Consider the following 23,380-nt stretch of genomic DNA (forward strand, 5'->3'; position numbering starts at 1 on the left):
AAATTAAATTTCTGGAAAATAATTTGGAACCGTTAACCAAATGATTAAAATATCCTATACCCTTTCACTCAGATAGCAATGATGATAGTAATAGCTAACATGTATATATAGCTCTTTAAAATTTAAAAAAGAGGGGTAGCTCAGTGGATTGAGAGTCAGGCCTAGAGACAAGAGGTCCTAGGTTCAAATCCGGCCTCAGACACTTCCCAGCTGTGTGACTCTGGGCAAGTCACTTGACCCCCATTGCCCACCCTTACCACTCTTCCACCTAGGAGCCAATACGTAGAAGTTAAAGGTTAAAAAAAAATTTTTTTTTTTAAAAGACACTTGTAGGTTATGACATTGGATTCTAACCATAATCCTGTGAGATTGGTGCTTTTATTATCTGTTTTCTTTTTAGAAAAAGAAACTGAGGTTTTCAGAGATAAATATAATTTGTCCAAGTACTGAGACCAGATCTGAACTCAACTCTTCCTAACTTTTTATTCCAGTGCCTCTTCACTACACCCTCAGGTAATTCCCACTACTCAGCATAAACCAAAATATTTAGAACAGCACTTTTTGTACTGGCAAAGAACTGGAATCAAAGAAGATGCTTTATTAGCTAAGAATGACTAAATAAATTGTGAAGCATAAATATAATGAAATATCACTGTGCTGTTAATAAGCAATGAATATGAATGCTGATAATTTGGGGAAGTCTAATGAGTACAAAATGAAATAAGCAGAACCAGGAAAACAATAGCATAAAGATCATAATACTATAAATGGAGGAACCCCAAAGTGAATTCTGGGAAATGATCATGACCAAGCTTGACTCCAAAGAAGAGATAAGAATGCCCTTCCCTCCCTTCTCAGCAGAGTTGGAGACTATAGTTATGGAGTATTGCATCTAATTTCAGACTTTGTTGCTATGTTGAGAATTTTGCTGAATTGTTTTTCTCTTCTTAGTTATAAAGGATAGCTCTCTGGGAAAGGAAATGTGGGGCAGGGAAAGAAGATACATTGGGAAACAAAAATGATATTTAAAAAGTTGATAAAAATTTTAACAAAAAATATCAAATAAAGGCAACAAGTTAGAGGCATTCCTAACTCCTCTATGACCTTGAATTATTTGCCTTAAGTTAGCGCCTTAGATATCTACCATGAGAGGCATTTATAAAACTATGCCAAGACCCATAGCTAAGAGATCAAGTACCTTTGAAGTCAAGGAGGCCTTCTTCTTTTGCTGCTTCAGTTTCTGCTGAGCTGGCTGGGGGCTGGAGGACTGGTTGTCTGAAGACCCCGGGGACATCTGTGGAGCTGAGGTGGACTTACTCGGCAATGGAGAGGAAGGGGCAGGAGGTACAGCTGTAGAGGTGGTCACAGCAGGTGGCTTTTCCTGCAGGAACACCTCCATCATGGCTGAAGATGAGGTGAAGGCCTGGCGCTTTGTGAAAGGGCTGTGGACTGCTGAATCTGTTGGGTTCTTCAAATCTGTTGAAGAAAAATATGTAAATGTGTGAGACCAAGCAAAGGGTACAGAATAAACTGAGAAAACTATGGTCTAGAGTCCTAGATTGTGCCTAAGAGGTATCAGCACTCTCAATGCAGATGAAGAGGCTGGCTTCATTCTGATTGGCATCATCACCATTCTAGAGCAGAGATATAAAACAGAGAAGCTCCTCAGGGCACTTTTGTAGAATCATATATAGCCCTACCCCTGGTTCTGAACTCTCCAAAGTGGGAAAATCTGCTTTTCTCAATTGACCCAGGTGAACCTGGAGAAGCGCTCTGAAATCTCCTGGTCAATGCAAGGCCTTCAGACCAGAATATAAGAACCCATTCAATCAGATAAAAATTAAGATGCATAGCCTCATAAATTCCTGCAATTCCCCAACTGCCTGGGCTCAATCTATCTAGCCAGGGAAAAATAATGTGGGAAACAAATCATTTGGCTGCCCCTTTCCTCACCCCACCATACATCTCTACCTACCCACTGGCAGCAACATTCCAACAATTAGAACTATAACCTCCTGTCTTCCCTTACCATACTGCACCAGCGATGGGGATTGTGTTGTAGAGCCCATGTCCCAAGAGGAAGTGGTGGTGCTCCCACCCGACTGAGAGTGCTGAGCTGCCAACTGGGCCAAAGCCTGGGCTGTCTTGAATTGCTCCAAGAATTGGGAGCCTGTGGTGCTACCACCTTTAGCTTCGCCGACATCACCAAACCCCTTTCCTAGCATGCTCACCTGCAGATCAAGACAGAATCACAGAATTTCACTAAGGTGTTCTCACATGGAATTACTAGCTTAGAGTGACATAGGCTAAATGAGTCAAGACTATATATTATACCTTTGCACCTCCTGCAGGGAAAAATTTCATTGGCTGTTCTTATAAAACAACCAACTTTATTACCCATGACAACAGGGGACAAGAAAACCACAAAGAATTGTATTATAGGTATTCAAAAAAAATCATTTTAGCCAATAATCAAGATTCATTTCCACTTCTACCTTTTCCACAAGAAGCCAAAAGGACTTCTTGGGAGTTTCTCCTCTCTGCTCAAAAGTAGATGAGATGAAGGGAATGATGCCAAAAGGCTTCATAAATCCTACAATAGATAAGTCAAATCGTATGGCTTCAATAGTGGATTATCAGTTCTATGCCTTATCTGAGCTTTAAAATCAGAAAAGACGCCTGAGTCTAGGTCCTATCAGTTGCCCAAGTGTTTCCATTTCGCCAGTCTGTGGATAAAAGAACTAGTCTACTGATTATGCAGAGTTCAGGCTCCAACTGCATTTCAAAACTGACTCCAACCCATTCCAGATCAATCAAGTTGTCTCATTTGTTCTAGAAGATATCCAAGGAATTAAATTTATCCCCATCTTTCTTTAGCACTTATTCACCACATAATAATGCCAGCAGTCTTTGTACCTAGAATTCATCAGACTGCAGCTTAGGCACAATTTCTCTCATTCTACATCAATCTCTACCAGAAATAGCAAGATAATAAATTACAGACATTCTAGTTAAAGTTAAGGGATTATATGAGACAATCTCTTATCTCTAGTGAATATAAAGCACTCATCTAGTACAAGGTACTAGATGCTTCATAATATCTGACACACCACATCACATCTAAGTGAAAATACTAGAATTCTAAAGTGATTTTTAAAACAAGTCAATACTGAAATATTATTTATAAGAAATCAATTTAATTCAATCAACATTTACACCCCTTACTATGTAAGGTCCTGGCGAGAAATACAAAATTTAGAAAATAATGGATAAGAACATATTTAGAGCTGGATTGGATCCAGTCCAACCCCTTCATTTTACAGATGAAGAAAATTAAGCCTAAGCAACTGAAGCAAGTTGCTCCAGGTCACAGATATAGTATAGTAAAGAGCAATGTCAGGATTTCAACTTAGATTTTCTGACTCCTGATCAAACACTCCTACTATAACACATGCTGTTCTCAGGGAGTTTAAAAACCAATGAAGAATTAAACTTATTCTTATCTCTAGGAGGCTATATTACATGAAGTTATATATAGAATCATTGCATAATCTAAACAAGGGAGTGAATCTAGCAAAATATCCTTAATATAAATACAATGCAACATGGAACAGAGTGTGAAATTAAGGTGGTAATAATAGAAAATATTAGAGGTTAATACCAATAGGTATTTCTCTAGTATCAAGAAACCTAAGCCTTTTAGGATCATAATGTAAAACATTCTTGATTCCAGATGTAGCAGAGTTCAGGCTCCGACTGCATTTCATAGCTTCAGTAAGTCCTATGACTTCATTCATAAATGTTTAGTGTGTGGCAACAAAATTAAGAGGGACAAACTAATCTGATTTTGAAAAAGATACTCAATCATGGCCCAAGATACCTACCATCTTTCTCCTAAATAGCCTCTTGCACCAGTCTACCTCTATTTTGTAAAGAGTACTACTAGGAGGCAGAAGAATTGGACCTGACTCTTAACTAGCTTTGTGACCTCACTAAATATTGCTTCAATTTGATCACCTGGAATATGAAGGGGATGGACTAGATGATTTCCAAGGGACCTTCTAGGAGGAAGATTCTCTAAATCCTAACTCTCTTCACCCAGACTTCCAGAACTGCTTGCTTCAAGATTCACTGACCTTAACAAGAACAACATCTGTTTCAGTCTCTACCTAGCACAAGATATCACACTTTGGCTTAATTTTACCACCATGTTTTTTCTTTCATTTAAAGCCACATGGTACAAAGTGCTATAAGTTGAAGGATTTGGTTTATAAAACAATGCAGTTTCTGCCCCCAACATAAAAAAGGAAAGATTTGTTGCTTATCAGTTGTGTAATCTTGTCAGCTTCATAAAGTAAGAAAAAATGTTTGTTCAGTTTAATCTGAAGCAACCTCTTTCACCTTCTTGAAGAGAAGCATCTAATGCATGTTGGGCCCAATGGATATTCAATAAAAATTGTTACCTCTTTCAAACTTAATAAGGGCCCTATTTGACTAGCAATCAACTTTTTACCTATAGCTACCTCTACTCCCACTTCTATATCTGAATGGCAAAGACACTAGAAACCTATTAGCTTCTGACTACTTCTTGAAAGGGATGAGATAGGAATAGGTGAAGAGGTTTCCCCTACTTACCATGCTGTGATGGGAGAAGGTGCTTCCTGATGCAGGCTGTGATATGGTGCTCTGTTTTGAGTTACTGAACACCAGAGGCTGGGCAAGGGAAGGAGCCTGAGATGGATCCAGATTGGTTGATTCATTCTCCATTGAAGAAGGTGTCTTCCCTAGTAACACAGCAAGGTCGATTCTAACAAAGAAGGGAATGGCAATTGATGAACAAAGGCAGAAACTTCCAAGCATTCCCCAATAACCTTGGTTCAATTACAGCATCACTAGTACCGAAAGGCAAATCACATGACAAAACCTATATTTTATCTTCTACGGAAACTCCAACAATATATAGGCAATGTGCTAACTAAACTTAAGGCACAATACACTGTAGCCAAGTAATTTGCTAATTTATTTACCAAGTTAAAGTCTTAATTTGATATGGTAGCTTGACAGTTAGGGCTAAATTTGCTAAAATTTGGAAACTTCACCCAAAGTTTTGAAATTTGAATATATCTCATCCACAATAAATCTAAAGCACATATTTAACACAAAATTATATTGAGATTTTTTCAAAAAATTAGTCTTATACCACTTCCAAAGCTATATCTGATAATATCATCACTAACAACCTATATTTGTCATAATTTCTCAAGTGTTATTTTAAATGGAAGAATGTTACATCAAATCCAATAGGTGACAGGGTTGGTTCAAGGAACAATGGCAACTATTAACATTAATGCCACTCTAAAATCTACCTTGGGATCTTATATCTAGACCATAGCTATTCTGGAGGATCCCAATAATGCAAGAAATTAGGTTTATGGCAGGCCTTACTTAATGCTAGGAACATTTTAAGTTCAACTGGATTAAAAGCGGCACTTAACTTCTAAGGAAAATCAAGAGCTTTGGAGGGAGGTAAAAATTTCAAAAGGTATATTGTGAGAATATTCCTTGACATCAGCCCATATAAAGGCCCAGAGAAAAGAAGATGGATTGTTATGTAAGGAAAACAGCAAAGACACATTTATCAGAGAACTGAAGTGGACCGAAAACTAGGATTCACATTTTATTTTATTTTATTTTTTAAACCCTTACCTTCTGCCTTAAAATCAATACAATAAATTGGTTCCAAAAATAATGTCTACAGCTGAAGAAGAGTGGTAAGTGACTTGCCCAGGATCACATAGCTAGGAAGCTGTCTGAGGCCAGATTTGAACCTAGAACTTCCCATCTCTAGGCCTGGCTCTCAATCTACTGAGCCACCTAACTAACCCCATAGGATTCACATTTTAACAAAAGCTAGTGCTTTGGATTTATTGGTCTTAGTTTATAATAATCACTTAAAACTGCTTATTAGCAGTTCCTAAAAGTATTGAAAAAGAGAGGTTTATTCAGAATTCATCCCCACAGTCACCTAAGACACACTAAGTTTATTATACCATTTTCTTACCTCTGACCAGCGGTGATTGTCACATTTTCTGCAGGCAGAGGCACTGAAGACACATTAGAAGCAGTAAAGATCTTGGTCTCAGAAAGCTGAAACAGAGATAAAGAAATGAGTCACTTCCAGTTCCAAGTAGGCCATATTCAATGAGATGCAGAGAAAGGGTAATTTAGCCTCAAAGAAGAAGCCTGTGTTGTCTAGACCTTTGATAAACCAAATACCTTATTTTTTCAATAGCATTGAGGTACTTTGGTCTGCAATTAGGAAGAATGGTTTACACAGATAGGCTTCTTCCACCTATATACTTTGATTCTATTCATAATGAATGTGAAGTCAGGAAACCCAAGAGTAGTGAATCAAAAGGTTCAGAGGATCATAGACTTAAGAGTTTCAAGGGGATATAGAGAGGCACCTAATCCAAACCCTTCATTTTATAGAAAAAGAAACTGGGACTGAGAGGTAAAGTTACAAAGAAAGTAAGAAGGAGAGCTGGGATCCAAACTTGGGTCCTTTAATTCCAAATCAAGCACTCTTTTTTTACTGTATCATGCTAACCCTCCATAAAGCCAAACAAGTAAAAGAATGTCTACGACGGAAAAGTTTGGCTATATGAAAATCTTTTATTTTAGAAATAGTAATAGAATATTAGATAGAATAGAAATAGTAATAATCAAATGGGAAAAGGTGGGGCAGGGAGAATCACTTTTTCAATATGATTGAACCAAATGGTTCAAGCTTCTGGAGGATATAACAAAATTTGCCTCAAATGTTCAAGTTAGTCTGCTCAAATGATACATCACTGTCTGATGTTTAAAATACCTTGGAGCCAAATAGTTCAAAGCCTGGCAACTAGGATTAAAGAAGGTATCTGATGTTGTAATTTCCTTAGCCATTAAGTCACCCACAGTGAAGACTTCACAAAGAACAGAAACATGAGCAACAACTACCAAACAAAATGGGGATTCAGTCTTGGAAATCAACTCAGGTTCAGAACATGAAGGTTTCAGCTCAGAACAGGCATATAGTTATTTAAATACAGGTGGGCATATATCCAATTGATCCTAGAGATCTTTTATTTGTAACTTTATGTAGTTGCAAGAGGGGAAGGGGTATGCTAATGGAGTTTTGTAACATCAAATACATCCTTCTCACAAAGTAAGCTGGCACAAAAATGAAAAGGGCTATAGGATTAACTAGATTATATAGCTGAAGGTAAGGATTCATTATCTTCTACTTCCTTTGTATCTCACCTATGGTCTATTATGGAGTTATGCAAGGAATAAGGGCTTAAAGTGACAAGAATGAAAATATGCCTTCATGCGCATAAGTTTGTTATATTGGATCGTAGCAGTTGTTATAGAACTTAATACCACCAGAGTGCTATTTCCAACATGATCTCCAGGACTTGTCTCTTTCCGGGCAGTACATCTTATAGCAAGCTGCTATAGCTATGCATACGTAGAGTTCCAAGGCATAACTATGCGATAAGAACCTATATCTATGTAGCCCCTCCACAATGTGGCTTCTTTGGACCCTGGCAACATATTTCCATGTCAACTGAAACTGGTCACAGTGAATCAATATCTCTCAGTTATTCAAAAGTTGCTAAATCCTGATTTAGACCACTAACAATAAGGAGTGAAGACCTCAACTTCTACCTCTGAATGTTCAATTTAAGAGGATGTTTGGAAGCACTTACATCTTCATTCCAATCTTCTGTGCCCCATTCTTCTGTCGCAGTCCTCCATGCACCTAGGAACAAAGGGAAGAATTGAGAAGTGACTTAAAACATTATGGGGTGAGACATACTGCAGAAACAATTTGATATTCTAAAATGTTTTTCAGGCAAAGAGGTAATGGGAATCTAGCAGTCAGAAAAAAATTCCAAGCACAAGATCATGGACCCTCCCAAAGCAGCATCTCTGAATAAGATTTTAATGAGACTATGGTTTCACACTCACCATATCATTGCCTTTTACAATCAGTTCAAATGAAGGAAGCCACGAAAAACTATCCACCCCCACCTCCCACGGGGTAACATCCTTCAAAACATTCAGCCCTCTGGCCTGATAGGAATTACCAAGGCCAAGTCATATATAGCAGGATGGTAAAAGGCAACATAAACAAGAGCATGCAACTTGAGCTTATTTAACTGGGATAAAAAAAATATCCCAGGTGATTTGAAGAAATGGCAACACTGATTTAGCAGCACAGATGGACTCAGTAAAAAAAAATGGTTTTGATGCTGAGTGAAGACAAAACAGTGAAGGAAGGACGGGTATCTAAATCTAGAGCAGTGAAGTATAAAGTAGTGCTAGACTTGGGAGTCAGAAGAGATCTGGGTTTATATCCTAGATCCAACACTTACTGTGACATTAGTCACAAGATCTGAGTTTTCAGTTTTCTCATCTGTAAAATAGGGATATTACTTTAGACTATCTACCTCACAGTGTTGTTGTGAGGGAAAAAAGCTTTGCTGATTTTAAAGCTTAACTATAGAAATGTGAACAATTATTACCTGCCATTTATTTCAATTCAAAGTTAAGGACATACCCATGTTTAGTTCTACTAGATACTAAATAAAAGATTTGATCCTTCTGAAAGCAACACTATGGAAAGTATGTAACACCAAAGTCAACACTAAAGGACATAACCTCAAACTCCTATATTCAGCCAGGAATAAGTCTATCTATTGAATAGGGAAAACTGTATTCAATAAGAACACTATTCCTTGGCTATGATTATTTTTCTCAATACAACCTGGGAAAATCTGGCTCTATTTCTTATACTGACTCCTTCTATCAGATCTACTCTACTCTTATCTAATTTAAAAAACTAATTCTGGTCTCCTATAGTTTGAGGTAAGGGGGTCCATAGGAAAGAAGACTAAAAGTACAAGAAGGTTTATGCTATACCCCTAATTTCTAATTCTACATTTTTATCATCTACTTCATATCTATCCTCAAGTTGGGGGTGGGGGTGAGGAGAGTACTATTTTAAAAATTAGGTGAATGTACTGATGTACTCTTAAGACTTTCTTCAACAACTAAAGAATTATATGATACCTGCCTGATAAGGGAAAGAAGACCTCCTTCACTCTTCTCCCCAAAGCTAGTTCTAAGAGTTAACTCCCTAACTAATACGAGAGTTATATTTCACACAAAAGGAAAAGATTCTTGATAGAAAATAAAGCCTATAGGCTCACATATATTTTAGTCTCTAAAGGAAAGCACTCATGTTACACTTGCAACTTCCTTTTGAAATCCTTCTGAATAATCAACAATAGCAAAAAACCTGTCACTCCCAACAGGAAGAGATATGTTTGGCACAATGACTTTTTGAGGAACATAACAAAACTCTCCAATAGGAGACAAGATGGTCTTCAATCCAAGCAGAGGTCCAACTCTAATCCAACTCAAGCAGTAAACTATATTCTATTCTTCCTCTGAAAACACAACTTCATTCTTCCTCCTCTCACCAATTTCTACTTCAACCTGTATCAAGTCAAAAGGAGACTAACTAGAAGAAAATTTTCTGGTGACTTTGTTGAAGAGAGAAGAATAAAGGCACCAGACTGATACTACTTCATACAGGCATGACTGAGAATGGGCTTAGAATAGGGTGTGCCAAGAGGACTAAGGAACAGTGGGAGTTGAAACGCTTTTGACGACAAAAAACTATGGTTTCCTTCCAACAGAAAACATAGAAAGCAAACATCAAATATTCACTAAATGAAAAAAAATTTAAGAGACAGACAGAAACAGCAAGAAATAAGAATGACATATCCACAGATATTTCAATTTATAAAAAGCTATAAAAATAATATCCGGGGCAGTTAGGCGCCTGGATGTATCATACCAGGAGCAGTCTCAAATTTTCGGGGATAATTTGACCCCTCAACCCCCATGAAATCAAGTCCTGAAACAAAAAAGAAAAGAAAAGAAAAAACAACCAGTGAAATTTTGCTTATGAATGAAAACGTTTGTTCCCAGTACACAACTCCCACTGTACCTGTGGATATTTGGGGGGTATTTTTTTTCTCCTAATTTTTTTAAATTAAGAAAGGATGCTGGAAGTTGCTTTTATGAAAACACAAAAATGGATCATGCATGAGGACATGTTCATATCATGAATTAACAATGATGGAAATGCATGAACCTATACCTAGAGCTTTAACACTAACAAGATGATGGATGGTAACATTATACACAATTTCATTCAGCCATAGATTGTCAAACTCTTAATCTTCCAGATAAACCTCCCACTTTCCCACTTTAGCAGAGACCAGAAAAATAGCCCACCCTTCTCAACTTTTTAAGTCAGTTTCTTGTTGAAGATAAATTTACTGTTTACAATCTAAGGATGATATCCTGAATTTGATTACTCTTTCTAACTAAAAGTAATATCTCTATAAGCCTTTATTTGCTCTCTCAATTAAGGTAGTTAAGACTAATAGGTTAAGTATCAAACTGGTGATCAAAAATATTTACTTGAGGCAGGTAGGTGGCTCAGTGGATTGAGAGCCAGGCCTACAGAAGGGAAGGTTCTGGGTTCAAATTTGGCCTCAGATGTGTGTCCCTGGGCAAGTCACTTAACCCCCATTACCTACCCCTTATAGCTCTTCTGTCTTGGAACCAATACACTGTATTGATTCTAAAACAGAAGGTAAAGATTTAAAAAAAAAAACCCCACACACATTAACTTCAATGTTCGTATTAAAAAAGACCCAGACCAGCTACCTCTATCAGTCCAAAAGATGCAGAAGAATGAAGAATTGGCCACCCAAGGTTGGTACCTCCACAACATGAAGAGTTAAAATAGAAACAGGACATTTTATGACAGAATGGTCAGACATTAAGAATTCTAGGTATCTATCTGGCCAGTAAAAACTTCAAGCCTCCATCCAATGGGACAAATTAGACTCATAGGAGATAGCAGCTAAGTGGAAAAAATTATGGGTATATCTTTTGGATGAGAGCTTTAGTTCATGCAAAAGAGCCCCCAAAATCCTAGAAATTCACCTAGATGTGAAAGGGATAATATATGAAATTGTAGTCTTCTAAGTTGCTGGCATCCAAACATCCTTCAAGACTAGAAAAGTGTTAACAGCAGGCTTTCCTGGTGTTAGATAACTGCTCAACCAGGCAAAGAATATCCTCAAAAGTGGAAGGAACCCAATGAGAACAAGGAGCCCATATTATATTTAAAACAACACACATATCTTTCTCCCACCCCTCAAAAACAAAATACAACAACAACAACAACCACCCATCACACATCTTGTTAGTGCCACACAAACTTAGCATATATGCTTTTATACACACATCCATTCTGCAAGCAGGTACCAAAGCTGGCTCAGAAGAACATACATGTACCCTGGATAAAGCCCCATAATGCTCCACCACCCAAGAAGGACATCTGAAGAAGAGAACTGGGAATGATGAGGACCTCTTTCTTGCCTGCATGTTGCTCAGACCCCCTGATAGAAAAGTGAAGGGTTTTCCTGCCTTGGTGCTAGAAAGCAAACTGGCAGTAGTTTGGGATTAGGATATATTCCTTCCCTTCAGTAGACAGTGGTTTAGATATATCATTCATTCTGGTCAAAGGACAGAGATGTCCCAGTGAATACTACAATGCATTTTAGAAATTCAAACGGTGAATTATAGAACCAATTCTATATCTTTTACTCCCAAATATTTCTTCTACTTTTCTCTAATAACCCAAAAACATTAGTGCCCCAGATACCCAGGGGGATAACAGAACATATAAAGGTTAACTCACTCGTCCCATCATCTGGCTCAAAACTGCCAGTATTGTTCCACGTATTGCCACTGCTATTGCCATAGTTTTCATCAGTGTTGGTTGGTTCTGCATAATCAGCTGGGTTAAAGGTTCTAAAATAAAAGAGACAAGACTTAAAAAACTCCTATCTCTAAGAATGGCCACCAAACAGCACTATAATGAAGACAGAGAAACACCTGAACCTTCCTCTGTCTCCAATTCCAGTATGGAATGGCTCCACTTTACAAAACCCATTTGCTGCCTGTTGTTTTCTCACTAGCCTACATAACGTTTCAGAGTAGTTTCAACTACCCATTGCCTATTTAGACTAATATGGTACTATCCATCACAAAACTCCTAAGGGATTTCAGGGAAGTAACAAGCATCTGCATTCAACTGAAACTGCCAAGAAAGATGACAGGGATCAATCTAAGCAGCAACCACTTTTCTAAGCAAAGAGATAGAAGTTAACATGCCCTTTCTCTTACTCATCTCAGAAATGCCCTTTGTGGGATTGGAGTGTAACCAGGAAGGAGTATCTTTTGGTCTTATTTTCAGATTTCTTAAATTATTAGTCTAATCTAGAATGGGACCGTGTATGTTCTAATTGCTTTAAGACATCATAGTATCTTAATTATGGTGACACCAAAAAATAAAGAGAATGGGGATGACTTATTTTCAAAACTCCCAGTCAATGAAACTTACCCCATGCCTTGAGCAGAAAATCGTCCACCCCTCCTACCAGAGCCACCTAAAAATAAAAAAGGGGGGAAAAGTCTTAAAGTATATGCCGATACCATAAAACCTACTGAGGAAGCTTTGGAATAACAGATGCTAAGTGGATAGTTTAATAAAAGGCTCTCTCTACAGTTTCAAATAGAGGATCAGTTAATATGATAAATCATTACTAAGAGCAAAGATCCCTCTCCTGCCTAATCTGTTAAATACTCATTTAAGTGCATCAATACCCACTACAAAAACAACCAAAATTACTTTGACTGTATCCCTCACCCAACCCAGCAACTCTCAATTCTTGCATATAATTTTTAAAATGAATATAAAAAAAAGAATAAGACAAACCCCTAAAGAAAAACAAAACTTCAGCAAATAAACTTTTTGCCCGCAACTTAGCAAGATGATCACCTCTGCCTCGTCCACGGCCCCTTCGGCCTCTTTCTGTGCCTCTTCCAGACGGGCCTCCAGTCTTAGCACCATCTAGTCCATTTTCCTGGCCTCGAACTAAAATATAAACATGCACAAATAACATAATCAACAATAATTATAACATGGACAATAGGACATATTCAGCTTAAGAAAAGATGAAGTAGACTATAAAAATAATTTTAATCTCTATATAGTATTTGGGGAAAGGTGAATATTTGCACATTTATATTGGCTATAAATAGAGAACTCCATTGATAAAAAAGCCCTGGGTTAAATCATTACTACAAGTGATTATGGGATGGTCATTGGCCAATCTGAGAGCTACAGATAGAAAAGGATTTATGTAATGGAGACTAAGAGTTTCATGAAAGGGAAGGTGATTAGGAGAAAGGAGGAGTGGTTTAAGACTCCTTGAGTCCTCCCCATGTAAGGACACTGCTATGTTCCTGAAGTCCAAACATCTTAATAGTAGTTAATATTAATTATTAAGGTTTGCAGAACATTTTACATCCATTAACTCATTTGATCCTCAACTTAATGACATAGGTTTTATAGGTGTTTGATCCATTTTACAAACGGGGAAACTAAGGTTTTAAGAGGTTACATGACTTGCTTATGGTTCCATGGGTACAATATAACCTGACTCCAAGTTCGGCACTCTATTCACTATGCCTTAATAACTCATAGTAGGTTTTTATAAGTCCACATGCATACACTCTCGTCCACGACTGGAGCCTCTTCCCCGCCTTGGTGGCCCACCACGTCGCCTACTATAATCCCTGTCTCGGTCTCGATTCTCTTTGCCTTCTTCATTGGATTCCATCTGTCCACCATCCTTCTGTCCAGAGACTCCCTTCTTTTTCCCAACCATTTCCCAGGAATGCTTTAAAAAAGGGGGGGGGGGGGGGAAAAGGAGGAAAGAAGTTACTAGTCTGCAAAGCAGATTCTTCATAAGACATCCAAGACTACATCTAAGATGGCCTCAATCTCAAACTCCAAGTATTCCCCCTATGTATAATTCTCCATACAAATGAAAGCCATAAACAAAGAAAAACGTCAAGTTACAGACCAATAATTTATAAGTATGGTCCTTCCTATAAGGATCATTAATCAGCTAAGATTATTTCCAAGACCATTCTTTACATGTGTTCCTCTAAGATACATGAGTGGTCAGTCAAAAGACTTTACTTGTTTCTGTCTCTCATTTATTTTGAACTGAGCATAAATTGTCTTTGAGCCAGTGTCCCACCCTCCACCCACCCCCTAAAAAAAACAAAACAAAAAAACACATATCCAATTCTAGCCAATTGAAACAAAAAGTAGAATTGGCATTAAAAATATTTACTTTGCTTTATATGCTACTTATTTCAATTTTTAAAGTAAGTTTTATTGATACCTTTTGTTCTCATATTCGTCATTTCTGGAAATACTTCCCTTTCCCACTGGCTAGAATTGAATCTTTCCTTATAACAAAGAAAAAGAGAAGCAAAAACTCCTGAAATAGTAACTTGTACTTGCTAATGTATATATTATGCCTTGGTAGAACCAACCTCTTCAAGAGGAAGGAAATATATTTCATTATTTGTTCTAAAGATCCATTATTGCTTTTTTAATTACTTAACATTAAATAGATGTAGGAAGTGTATGCTCTATTTCTGCTCCTCTCACCTAAATCTTTTCAAGTATCTCTGATTCTTCATAATTGTCATTCCTTTCTGTACAATAATATCTTTGATATGTTTATTATGGCATCTAAGCATTTATTTGGCAATTTCCCATATCAATGGATACCTGTTTCCAGTTCTTCCTTAAATCAAAAAAGTACCACCTGAATATTTTGAGATACATTGGGATCTTTGTTTCCAACTTCTTTAGAATTGTAAATGCTCAATTACAGAACTGTGAGGGCTAAGGATATAAATGGTTTATTCACTTTTCTTTTTTCCCAGTTAAGGACACTAATTTGACCTCTAGGTTACAGTCAAAGGAATTTTCTCAGAAAACGAAACTTAGGTTTGAAAAAAAGACTTACAGCTAAAAAAAATCAGCTAAATGACTCTTCAAACATATACCTCAGAGAAGGTGAACTTCTTAGAAATATTAAAAGCCTCAAATGCAACATACCCTCATTCACACAGCAGTATTACATGCTCAGAATCAGTCACAGACAAACATTTTAAAATAGCTAGGGAGGCAGAGGTTCCATTTCATAAACCAAGACAGTCAGGAGATAGCTTCCCAATTATTCCATGAACCAAACAGCAGTGGCCCTAATCATCGGCAATTATCAAATAAGACCATTAAAAAAGTAAAAGTGTCCTTTCAAGAACAAATGTTCCATCCATAGTTCTTAAGTGTCATCTATCTTCCAACCCAAGTTACTTCCCAGAAAAGCACGTTACAACAAGTGAGGCATTTTATGTTCTTTAATGCATCATCAATTGCCCATGGTTAAATAACCTCATTGTTATAACAACCTGGAAATCAAATTCAAGTAAAACAAAATAAGCAGTGGTCAGATAACCCCTGGATTTTCTACTGATTCTAAATCCTTTGAGGGGAAGAAAGGGGAAAGAGAAGAGAAGACCATAAGGGAAATATTACCTCCCTCTTAATCTGATGTTAATGTCAAGGCGGCTCACATCTACACATAGGTCCTACACAATAGTGAATTTCTACACCTTTCTTACAGACATTATTGATCTGTTTAGATCTCAATTACCCAAGCAAATTTAAAATCATTGAAAAATTATCTTGTTTCCTGCTGTTTTCATGAAAGACTGGTGAATCTATGGTATATACTGGCATTCCCCAGCTTCAGTTTTCCATTGCAAGGTTAAGGAAAGTTAGAAGTACTAAAACAGATTGTGAAAAAGATGTTCTAGAGTTAAAAAGTATACCATAATTCATGTCTTGTAGCTAAAGCCAAAGACCCTTGCCTTCACAAGAATCTCCTAAGTTCAAAGCCTTGAAATTCAAACTTCTTCTAAATTAATCATTCTCCACAAACATTTCCCCAGAAAATGGGGGGGGGGGGGGGGGGCAAGGGAGAAAAGTGTATAGTTTTGTTCAAGAAAAATTAAGAGAATTTCTCAATCCATGCTAAATATCCTACCCTTCTCTCTTTATTAACAAGATGAAAGAGGCTACAAAACTTATTTCTCCTTCTTCATCAAAAGTAGTTCAAAAGATGAAATATATCATTGTATGATCCTCACCTATATTGATGGGAACATACTGAGTTAAGAATAAAGCACAGATTGTGACTGCCTATTCAGCCATGAAAATGTCCAATCAGTCTTATGATTAATAACCAAGAGTATCAAATGCTGCCTCTTCCAATTCAAAAACAGCCTTGAAAATAAGTCACTTGCCTAGAATAAATTACAATTTATACTGAGCCGAGCAGAAGAGACACATTTTATCTGTTTACCTACCACTGTTATCTCCTTAAAGGAAGGATAACTGGTTAAAATAAAGAGCACACCACAAACATACACGTACACAGTGAACTATTAATCTTTTGGCACCTTTTTATAAGGCTATAATGTGCTCCAAACAAAATTCTAAAAGCATTCCCTATTGTCTGTGAAGGTAATGCATTGTTGAAAGTGTGTAACATTATTTGGTATTATGTAGGAATCATAATCTCCCAAATGTACCCCAAACTACATTATATGCTAAGCATCCTACCGTATCTGGGTTCCCCTCCAGCAGCACATTGATAGCTCGATTGACATCTCCATTGCAGTCATGTAAAGCAATCACACATTCATCCTGGTTCTTGCCTGTGATATCAATCAGCTGCAAAGAGAAAGACTATAATCACCATGAGCCAGTTTGTATCTCTCACACACACAAAAAATGGGGGGGGGAACACCCACACACGACCTAGGGGGGGAGGAAAAGAGATGGAAGAGAGATGGATCAAAGAGATAATACCTTGAAAAACACTAAAAGTGACATTTTGAGGTTCTGGGTCCAAAAGCAAAATATCAATTTCATGGCAGCCATGTTTAGGGATGTGTATAGGAGTTTATACATGCTAGTGCAAAACCAACTCAGTGCCACACAGAGAACAAATCCTCAACACACATTTATTGCTAAAAGACTCAGCTTATAACAAAGGTCACCAAAGCTGGTATTTTAAGGCACCATCATCATCACTAGTATTTATATGGCACTTTGTCACAAAGCACTTTACAAATACTATCTCATAATTGTCTCTCGGAAATAATTGTTATTGTTATCCCTATTTCATGGATGGGTAAACTAAGACATAGATAGGTTAAGTGATTTGTCAAGAGTCACCCAGCTAATAAAGTATGAGACCATTCATGAACTGAGGTCTTGCTGATTCCAGGTAGAGGTGCCTCAACACTGAATATGGAAAACATATAAGTATTTATCCATTCATTCAACAATTAATTACAAATTAAAAGTAAGCTCTCTCAGAACAATATACTTGTCCAAAATAAATAAGAAATTCAGACTAGAGAAAGAACTCATTCTTGGCCTGGGTCAATCACATTTTAGGTTATATAAGTTACATAATCTTTCCAATATCTCTAGCCAAATCAGCATCCTAATAAGTAATGCAGGAGTATGTATAGCTACTTGATACTAATTATCTCCAGTCATCACCCACCCCACTCAAAATCATAGTAAATTGGTATACTCACTTGCTTCACCTTCTCCTCAAAGTCAGCATCATTGTGGTCCGAAATCATTTGTGCAAGTCTAATCTGTTCTGCAGTAGCCTATGAGTTGAGATGGAAACCAGGGAGTATGGTCAGAAAAGTACAGTGAGAAGCAGTAAGGACAGTGCCTGTGCAAAGTTAATTTCAAATCTCTTTCCTGGATTCCTTTTCCCTTTACAATTGAAAGGACACCAAGTGCTCTAATACCACCTCACATCTAACGATGCTTTACAGTTTACAAAGCACTTTCATATATACATTTCATATTATTTCATTTGACCTTCATAACAACCCTTTGAGGTAGAGATATATAAGGCAGGCATCATTATCCCCATTTTATAGAAGAGCAAACTGTGGCTCAGAAATGTTAATTGACTTGCCCACAAAGACATAAAAAAAGTAGTAGAATTAAGATTTAAGCAATCAAATCCAAGTCTTCTGAGGTCTAGTACTCCTTCTGTTCATGCTGACATGGAAGCAACCCACTGAACATTGAAAAGAAGACTTAAAGAGAGAGAAGTAACCATTAATACAGTTCTCATATTCTCAAGTCATTTCACTAAAAAGAGGAAGTTGCTTATGTTTAATGGAGTTTTATCCATAGGAACAAAAGTTTCTAAAATGCTCTTCCTTTAAAGTAGCTTGGTCACAATTCTAGATATATGCTCAACTGTAATTTTTATTAGAAAAGCCTATTTCAATTTCCAAGGTTACCTTTTTTGCTTCTAAGTCTGGAAATGTCTTAAGAACAAGTTTGGACCAAGGATAATAAGCCTTCCTACTTAATGATCATTATAAGAATATAAGGTGCTTAGGACTATAATGACTTGCTTGGTAACAACCTCAATGGGCATCAGATTCCATGTGCTAGAAAGAATCTCGAGAAGTGGTGAAAAAGAGTAAAGGGAAAACTCTGAGCAAAATTCTCCCCCCAACCAAATAATGAAATATAATTCATTAATCACATTAATAACCAAATATGAATTATGTATTCACAATAGAGACTAATCAACAACCACTACTGAAAATAGATCTTATCTAAACCAATCTTCAAAAGAACCTATAAAGTTTAGTTCCCAGATGGTTAATTTACCCTTTTAAACTGATAACTGAGCAGAGCCCGAGGGTGTCTTTACTGGATGATTTTGAAAAAAACCCAGAGTAAAGGCCAAGTCCCCATGTGAAGGGAAAACCAGATAAGCCTTCCAAAGGCCCCAAAGGAACAAGACAAAAGACAAAAGGGAAAGAACAGATCAGACCCAGAAGTCGGGAAATGGCTAGACACATATGGGCTAAAGACTGGGGTCACAGTGGAAAATCTAAGAAATTAGGAAGATACTATACTAGGGACCCAGAAAAGGAAAAGAAGTGCTATCATCAAATTGGAGCCGAGGTGGTCCCAAAGACAAAAGTCACATTAATCCCTTTTCTCAAAGCCTCACACAGCAACATTAAATAGCAAAAGGAAAAAAAATGGGTAGCTCTTTATAACAGCACATGATATTAACAAAGAAAGCATCAGGAGAATAAGAGAGCTAAGGTCTAATCTTGAAAAACAGAATATAGAAAGAAAACTCAAAGCACAGAATGAAGCTGTGCTGGATGTAAGGCTCAATCAGCCATTTGGGTTGCCCATACTCTACTTTCCCTCAGATTTCTTTACCTGTGGCCTCTGCTTGTGCTGTGTCTGGTTCTGTGTCTGTGTCTGCTCCCAGTTTCCCCGGGCTCGGTTAGTGCCCACTGATGTCATCATTTACAGTATATACAAATAACAGTATTTACAAGGTAGAATGCTGAAAGATTTAAAAAAAATTTTTTATTAGAGATTAAATGTGGTCAAAATATATTACCACTCTCCTTTTCACTCCCCTTAATCAAAAACTTTATTTTATTCTTATCTAGGCCCAGCAAACCAAGAGAATGTGTCTGCTTTTGGGGAAACATCATATTTCCATTGATAAGCTTCCTAAGGGACTATGGCTTTTAACCCATTTTGTATAGCATAGTATATTGTGTTTACTATTTGTTGATGATGGGCAGCCATGTAAAAAAAGTTTAACAGCTTGTTCTAATTCTTCTAGTACTTGGCAAGTGGCTATCTGTAAGCCTATTCGATCTGCTAATAAAACAAAAAAAAAAGCAAAAAAAGTCCCCAAAACCAACCCCTTCACACAGATAAAGAGTCTGTTCAAATGCCTTAAAACTATAGAATTACCAAAAGCTAGAAGTAGAGTCCTTCCAAAAAGATCAGTAACCCACACTCACAGTAAGAAAATCAGTTCAAAGTACTCCAACCTAAAGAAATATATAACCTCTACCTCTGAAATCCAGGCACTTTTTCCAAACCTCCCACCCCCTCTAAAGTTTCCATCTGTACAGGATGTTGAGGCTTTTTTTAAACTAGGGCCTTCCAAAAGAGACATATTAACCCCAAAGACTTTGCCTGGAATACTAGCTCTCCCAGCAGTAATCTTTGTTTCTTGTCTTGGCAGCTGCTTCTCCATCTAACCTGCTGGTCAACAAACCCCAAATTCTAAAGGCTCACAACTGCCATTACCTTCCACAGCTCTTCTGAAGCAGAACATCCCAGAATTGCAGAAATAGCCAAAGCCCAAAGCACCCAACACAGTCTTACTTGTATGGGGAAACACTGTGAAGTCATCTCCTGACTGCACTAATATGAGTTAGAGAAAGCATATAGAAAGCTCACTCTATAAATCTGAATAGATTTAATTCTAACTACTCTAAAAAAATTTTTTAAAAAAGTACAACTCGACACAACTTAAGCATTTAGCTTATAATGCTTTTTCAGCTGCTGTTTTTAGTTTAAAAAACAAAACTAATAAAATCTTTCTTTTCCCAATGGTAGGTAAATGGAGAGCAAGGATTTTGTCACTACTTCATTCTCTTTCAAAAGTGGTCACTTTTCTAATAAGTTTAGAAATGTCTGCCCCATTTAATTCTTGGATAATGGAAATTAATATTAGTCAATTCTTGACTCCTATAACTGATTCGATATGGTCACAAATAGGATGCTGAATTTGGTAATGAGGTTCTGCTATTTCACCTCTTTCATTTTCTTGGATAGTCCACAGAAAAATACTTCTCTTTGAATTGCTAATAAAAGAATTTATTTGGGACAAGTTATTTACAAATTTGTGACACTATGGTTACATACAACCTTGATCATTACAATGTCAATAAAAGTTTCATTTTCTTGTTTCCAAAAAAGTAGTTAAGCCTTTATAGGGAACATTTTATGGGAGAGTCAGACACCAATTTTAACAACAACAAAAAAACATACAAATATGTCAAGGGAGTGCAGGCTATATGCTACACAGTAGTCTATCTCTCTGGGCTGGCATCACAGTCAAGTTTTAACATTTCATCTACAAAAATACAAGTATCATTTAACTAACTAACCATCACTGCATCCAAACCAGCAGTGGAGATAAAGCAATGTCAAGACACAAACAAAGGTGTTCATATTGGTTTTATTTTAAAGCTGGCTAATCTAGGATTTCTAACTTAGTATTGAGTTGGCACTTCTCATCTCAACCTACAAATTCTAAATGTTGACTTCCTTCCACCATACATTTGATTTCAATTTGAAGATGAGTTAGAAGAGTATATGCTAGGTACACAATGATATTACATAGCTCTGGCTATTTGCACAATTGTCTGGACTCAATCTGTTTGGGACACTTAATGGAAAAATACTACAAATCTTTAAGAAAATTGCCTGTTACTGTGGTCTTTTTCTTTTCCTAACGTCACACCAAAAGGGTGGCTATTTCAAGCATGGGGCAAATTGGTTATGGCATCACTCCTAAATGAATTGCCGTATCTCTCTCACAAATGTGTGATAAAATGTGATTGAGACAACTTGCAAAACAGTGAGCAGGATTGGCAGGAAATGACTGTTCTAAAGCATTACTTAGAGTACATAACTTGGTACCTTTTAACAGTGGGCAAGGAAAAAACCCACAGTTGGCAGGAAAGAGAACCATCTTACATACTACTTTTCCTAAAGTTTAAGGATGTGCTGATGGAGAGGGAAGAGAAGAAATCTCAAATTGATCATTAAAACCAAAAGGAATAGCATGATAGAAGGTAGAATATAGATTTCAAAGGAGCTATCAAACTTTCTTTAGAAAACCAGCAACTTAAAAGACAGCCATTGAGAGATTAAATTTTTTTTTACTGAAATAATTGATCCAACAAGCATTTATTTGCATATCTATGTGTCCAGTTCCACAGGACATACCAAAATAAAATGAAACATGGTCCCTGCCCTCGAGCTTACAATCTAATTGGAGATACAAAACACAATTAGAAAGTAAGTTCTATAAGTGTACTAAACTAAGTGCAACAATTCAGAGACGACCACACCAGAGCCTGGCAGATCTTTTTGCTTCTAACGTCAATTATAATTCTTAAGAAGCTTTGGTAAATTGACCTCTTGGTATATGTATCCTCCCCATATCCAATCCCACTCTGACAAGACAAAAATATCTCCCTATACAGGTATGGTTAGTATACCTTTTAAAACACAAAACAGGTTTTTATAACCTTTTTACTAGTTCACAAAACCAAGCTGTTTAGACATGGAATTCCTGTCCATTTTGGAAGCAACCAAACCCACTGAAAGGCTTGGCTCATTTGAAATCAGGCACCTCAACTAGACAACAGAATAACTAGTAGGATGCCAAACATTTTAAATTTGTATTAAGGAAGAGTGTCAATCTGAGCTGAATATGTCTCAGCAGAAGCACATCACAAGTTTCCCAAGCCAGGACACAAGAGGGGGAAAAAAAGGTCTCACTAGGATTTTAGGCTAATAGTCAAGGATATCAAGAAGGTAGAAAATTGCCTGTTACTGTGGTCTTTTTCTTTTCCTAACATCACACCAAAAGGGTGGCTATTTCAAGCATGGGGCAAATTGGTTATGGCATCAGTTTACAGGCAATCTGGGTACTCACCACAAGGTGAAAGAACACGATACATTTGGAATTTGTGCCCCATTATGGGAAATGCTTTGCACATAGTACGGACTAATGAACAGTTCTTGAACTCAATTGAGAACACAGTGATAAAGACAGCCGGTGCTCCAGTGCAATATACCCAAGGGGCTTGAAGCAGTGAGGTCAAGCTCCCCCACATGCTTTTGATTGTTGAAAGTACCCAAGGCTTCACTGGGCAAAGAGATGAAATAATGAAAATGCCTTCAAAAATCCAGAAGATAAGACAAAAGTGAGAAGAGCAATTAGAACAGTTGACAAAGGAGCTAGGAGTGAAGAAAACAGGGCGGAGGACAGACGAGCGAAGGTTCAGTCCCAGAGATACATGGAGAGCCGGCAGGACCAATCGCCCACCTCTCCCCAAAAGATTGATCCTTTGCACTCAAATTGAAAAGCCCTTAAGAAAATAAAGTAAGGGGCGTGGGCAACTTCGTCCCACAGTTCCCCAGATCTCTCCTTGCTCAAACCCAGGCCGAGTCCTAGCTCGGGTGAGGGGAGGCCCCAAGGAGTACGTAAGGCTGGAGGGGGAGAGCGCCGCGCCCCCCCCTTCTCCTCAGGCGCAGTGTTATAAAGAGGGAGGAAGGGGGAGCCCTACCTCAGGCCAGGCCCAGGCCGCGCTCGCTCCCTCGCGCTCTCTCCACCCCCCAGGCCCGAGCCGC

General features: G+C 37.5%; 1 protein-coding gene across 7 annotated transcripts in view; it reads right to left on the reverse strand.

The window, feature by feature from the left end:
- The window catches only part of UBAP2L (ubiquitin associated protein 2 like), a 50,107-nt gene that overhangs the window by 21,758 nt on the left and 4,969 nt on the right, over positions 1–23,380 (reverse strand). For all 7 annotated transcript variants that reach the window (XM_044676395.1, XM_044676394.1, XM_044676393.1 and 4 more), the window contains exons 2-14: positions 19,364–19,493; positions 17,683–17,760; positions 16,694–16,804; positions 13,715–13,883; positions 12,980–13,075; positions 12,542–12,587; positions 11,837–11,949; positions 9,914–9,973; positions 7,755–7,807; positions 6,062–6,147; positions 4,636–4,807; positions 2,030–2,231; positions 1,199–1,476 (exon numbers count right to left, since the gene is read on the reverse strand). In XM_044676395.1, coding sequence (XP_044532330.1) covers positions 1,199–1,476; positions 2,030–2,231; positions 4,636–4,807; positions 6,062–6,147; positions 7,755–7,807; positions 9,914–9,973; positions 11,837–11,949; positions 12,542–12,587; positions 12,980–13,075; positions 13,715–13,883; positions 16,694–16,804; positions 17,683–17,760; positions 19,364–19,453 — 1,554 coding nt within the window. In that variant the 5' untranslated portion in view covers positions 19,454–19,493. The remainder of the gene's footprint in view (positions 1–1,198; positions 1,477–2,029; positions 2,232–4,635; positions 4,808–6,061; positions 6,148–7,754; positions 7,808–9,913; positions 9,974–11,836; positions 11,950–12,541; positions 12,588–12,979; positions 13,076–13,714; positions 13,884–16,693; positions 16,805–17,682; positions 17,761–19,363; positions 19,494–23,380) is intronic.

This window comes from Gracilinanus agilis, chromosome 4 (genome assembly GCF_016433145.1).
Source record: "Gracilinanus agilis isolate LMUSP501 chromosome 4, AgileGrace, whole genome shotgun sequence".
NCBI classification, from domain to species: domain Eukaryota; kingdom Metazoa; phylum Chordata; class Mammalia; order Didelphimorphia; family Didelphidae; genus Gracilinanus; species Gracilinanus agilis.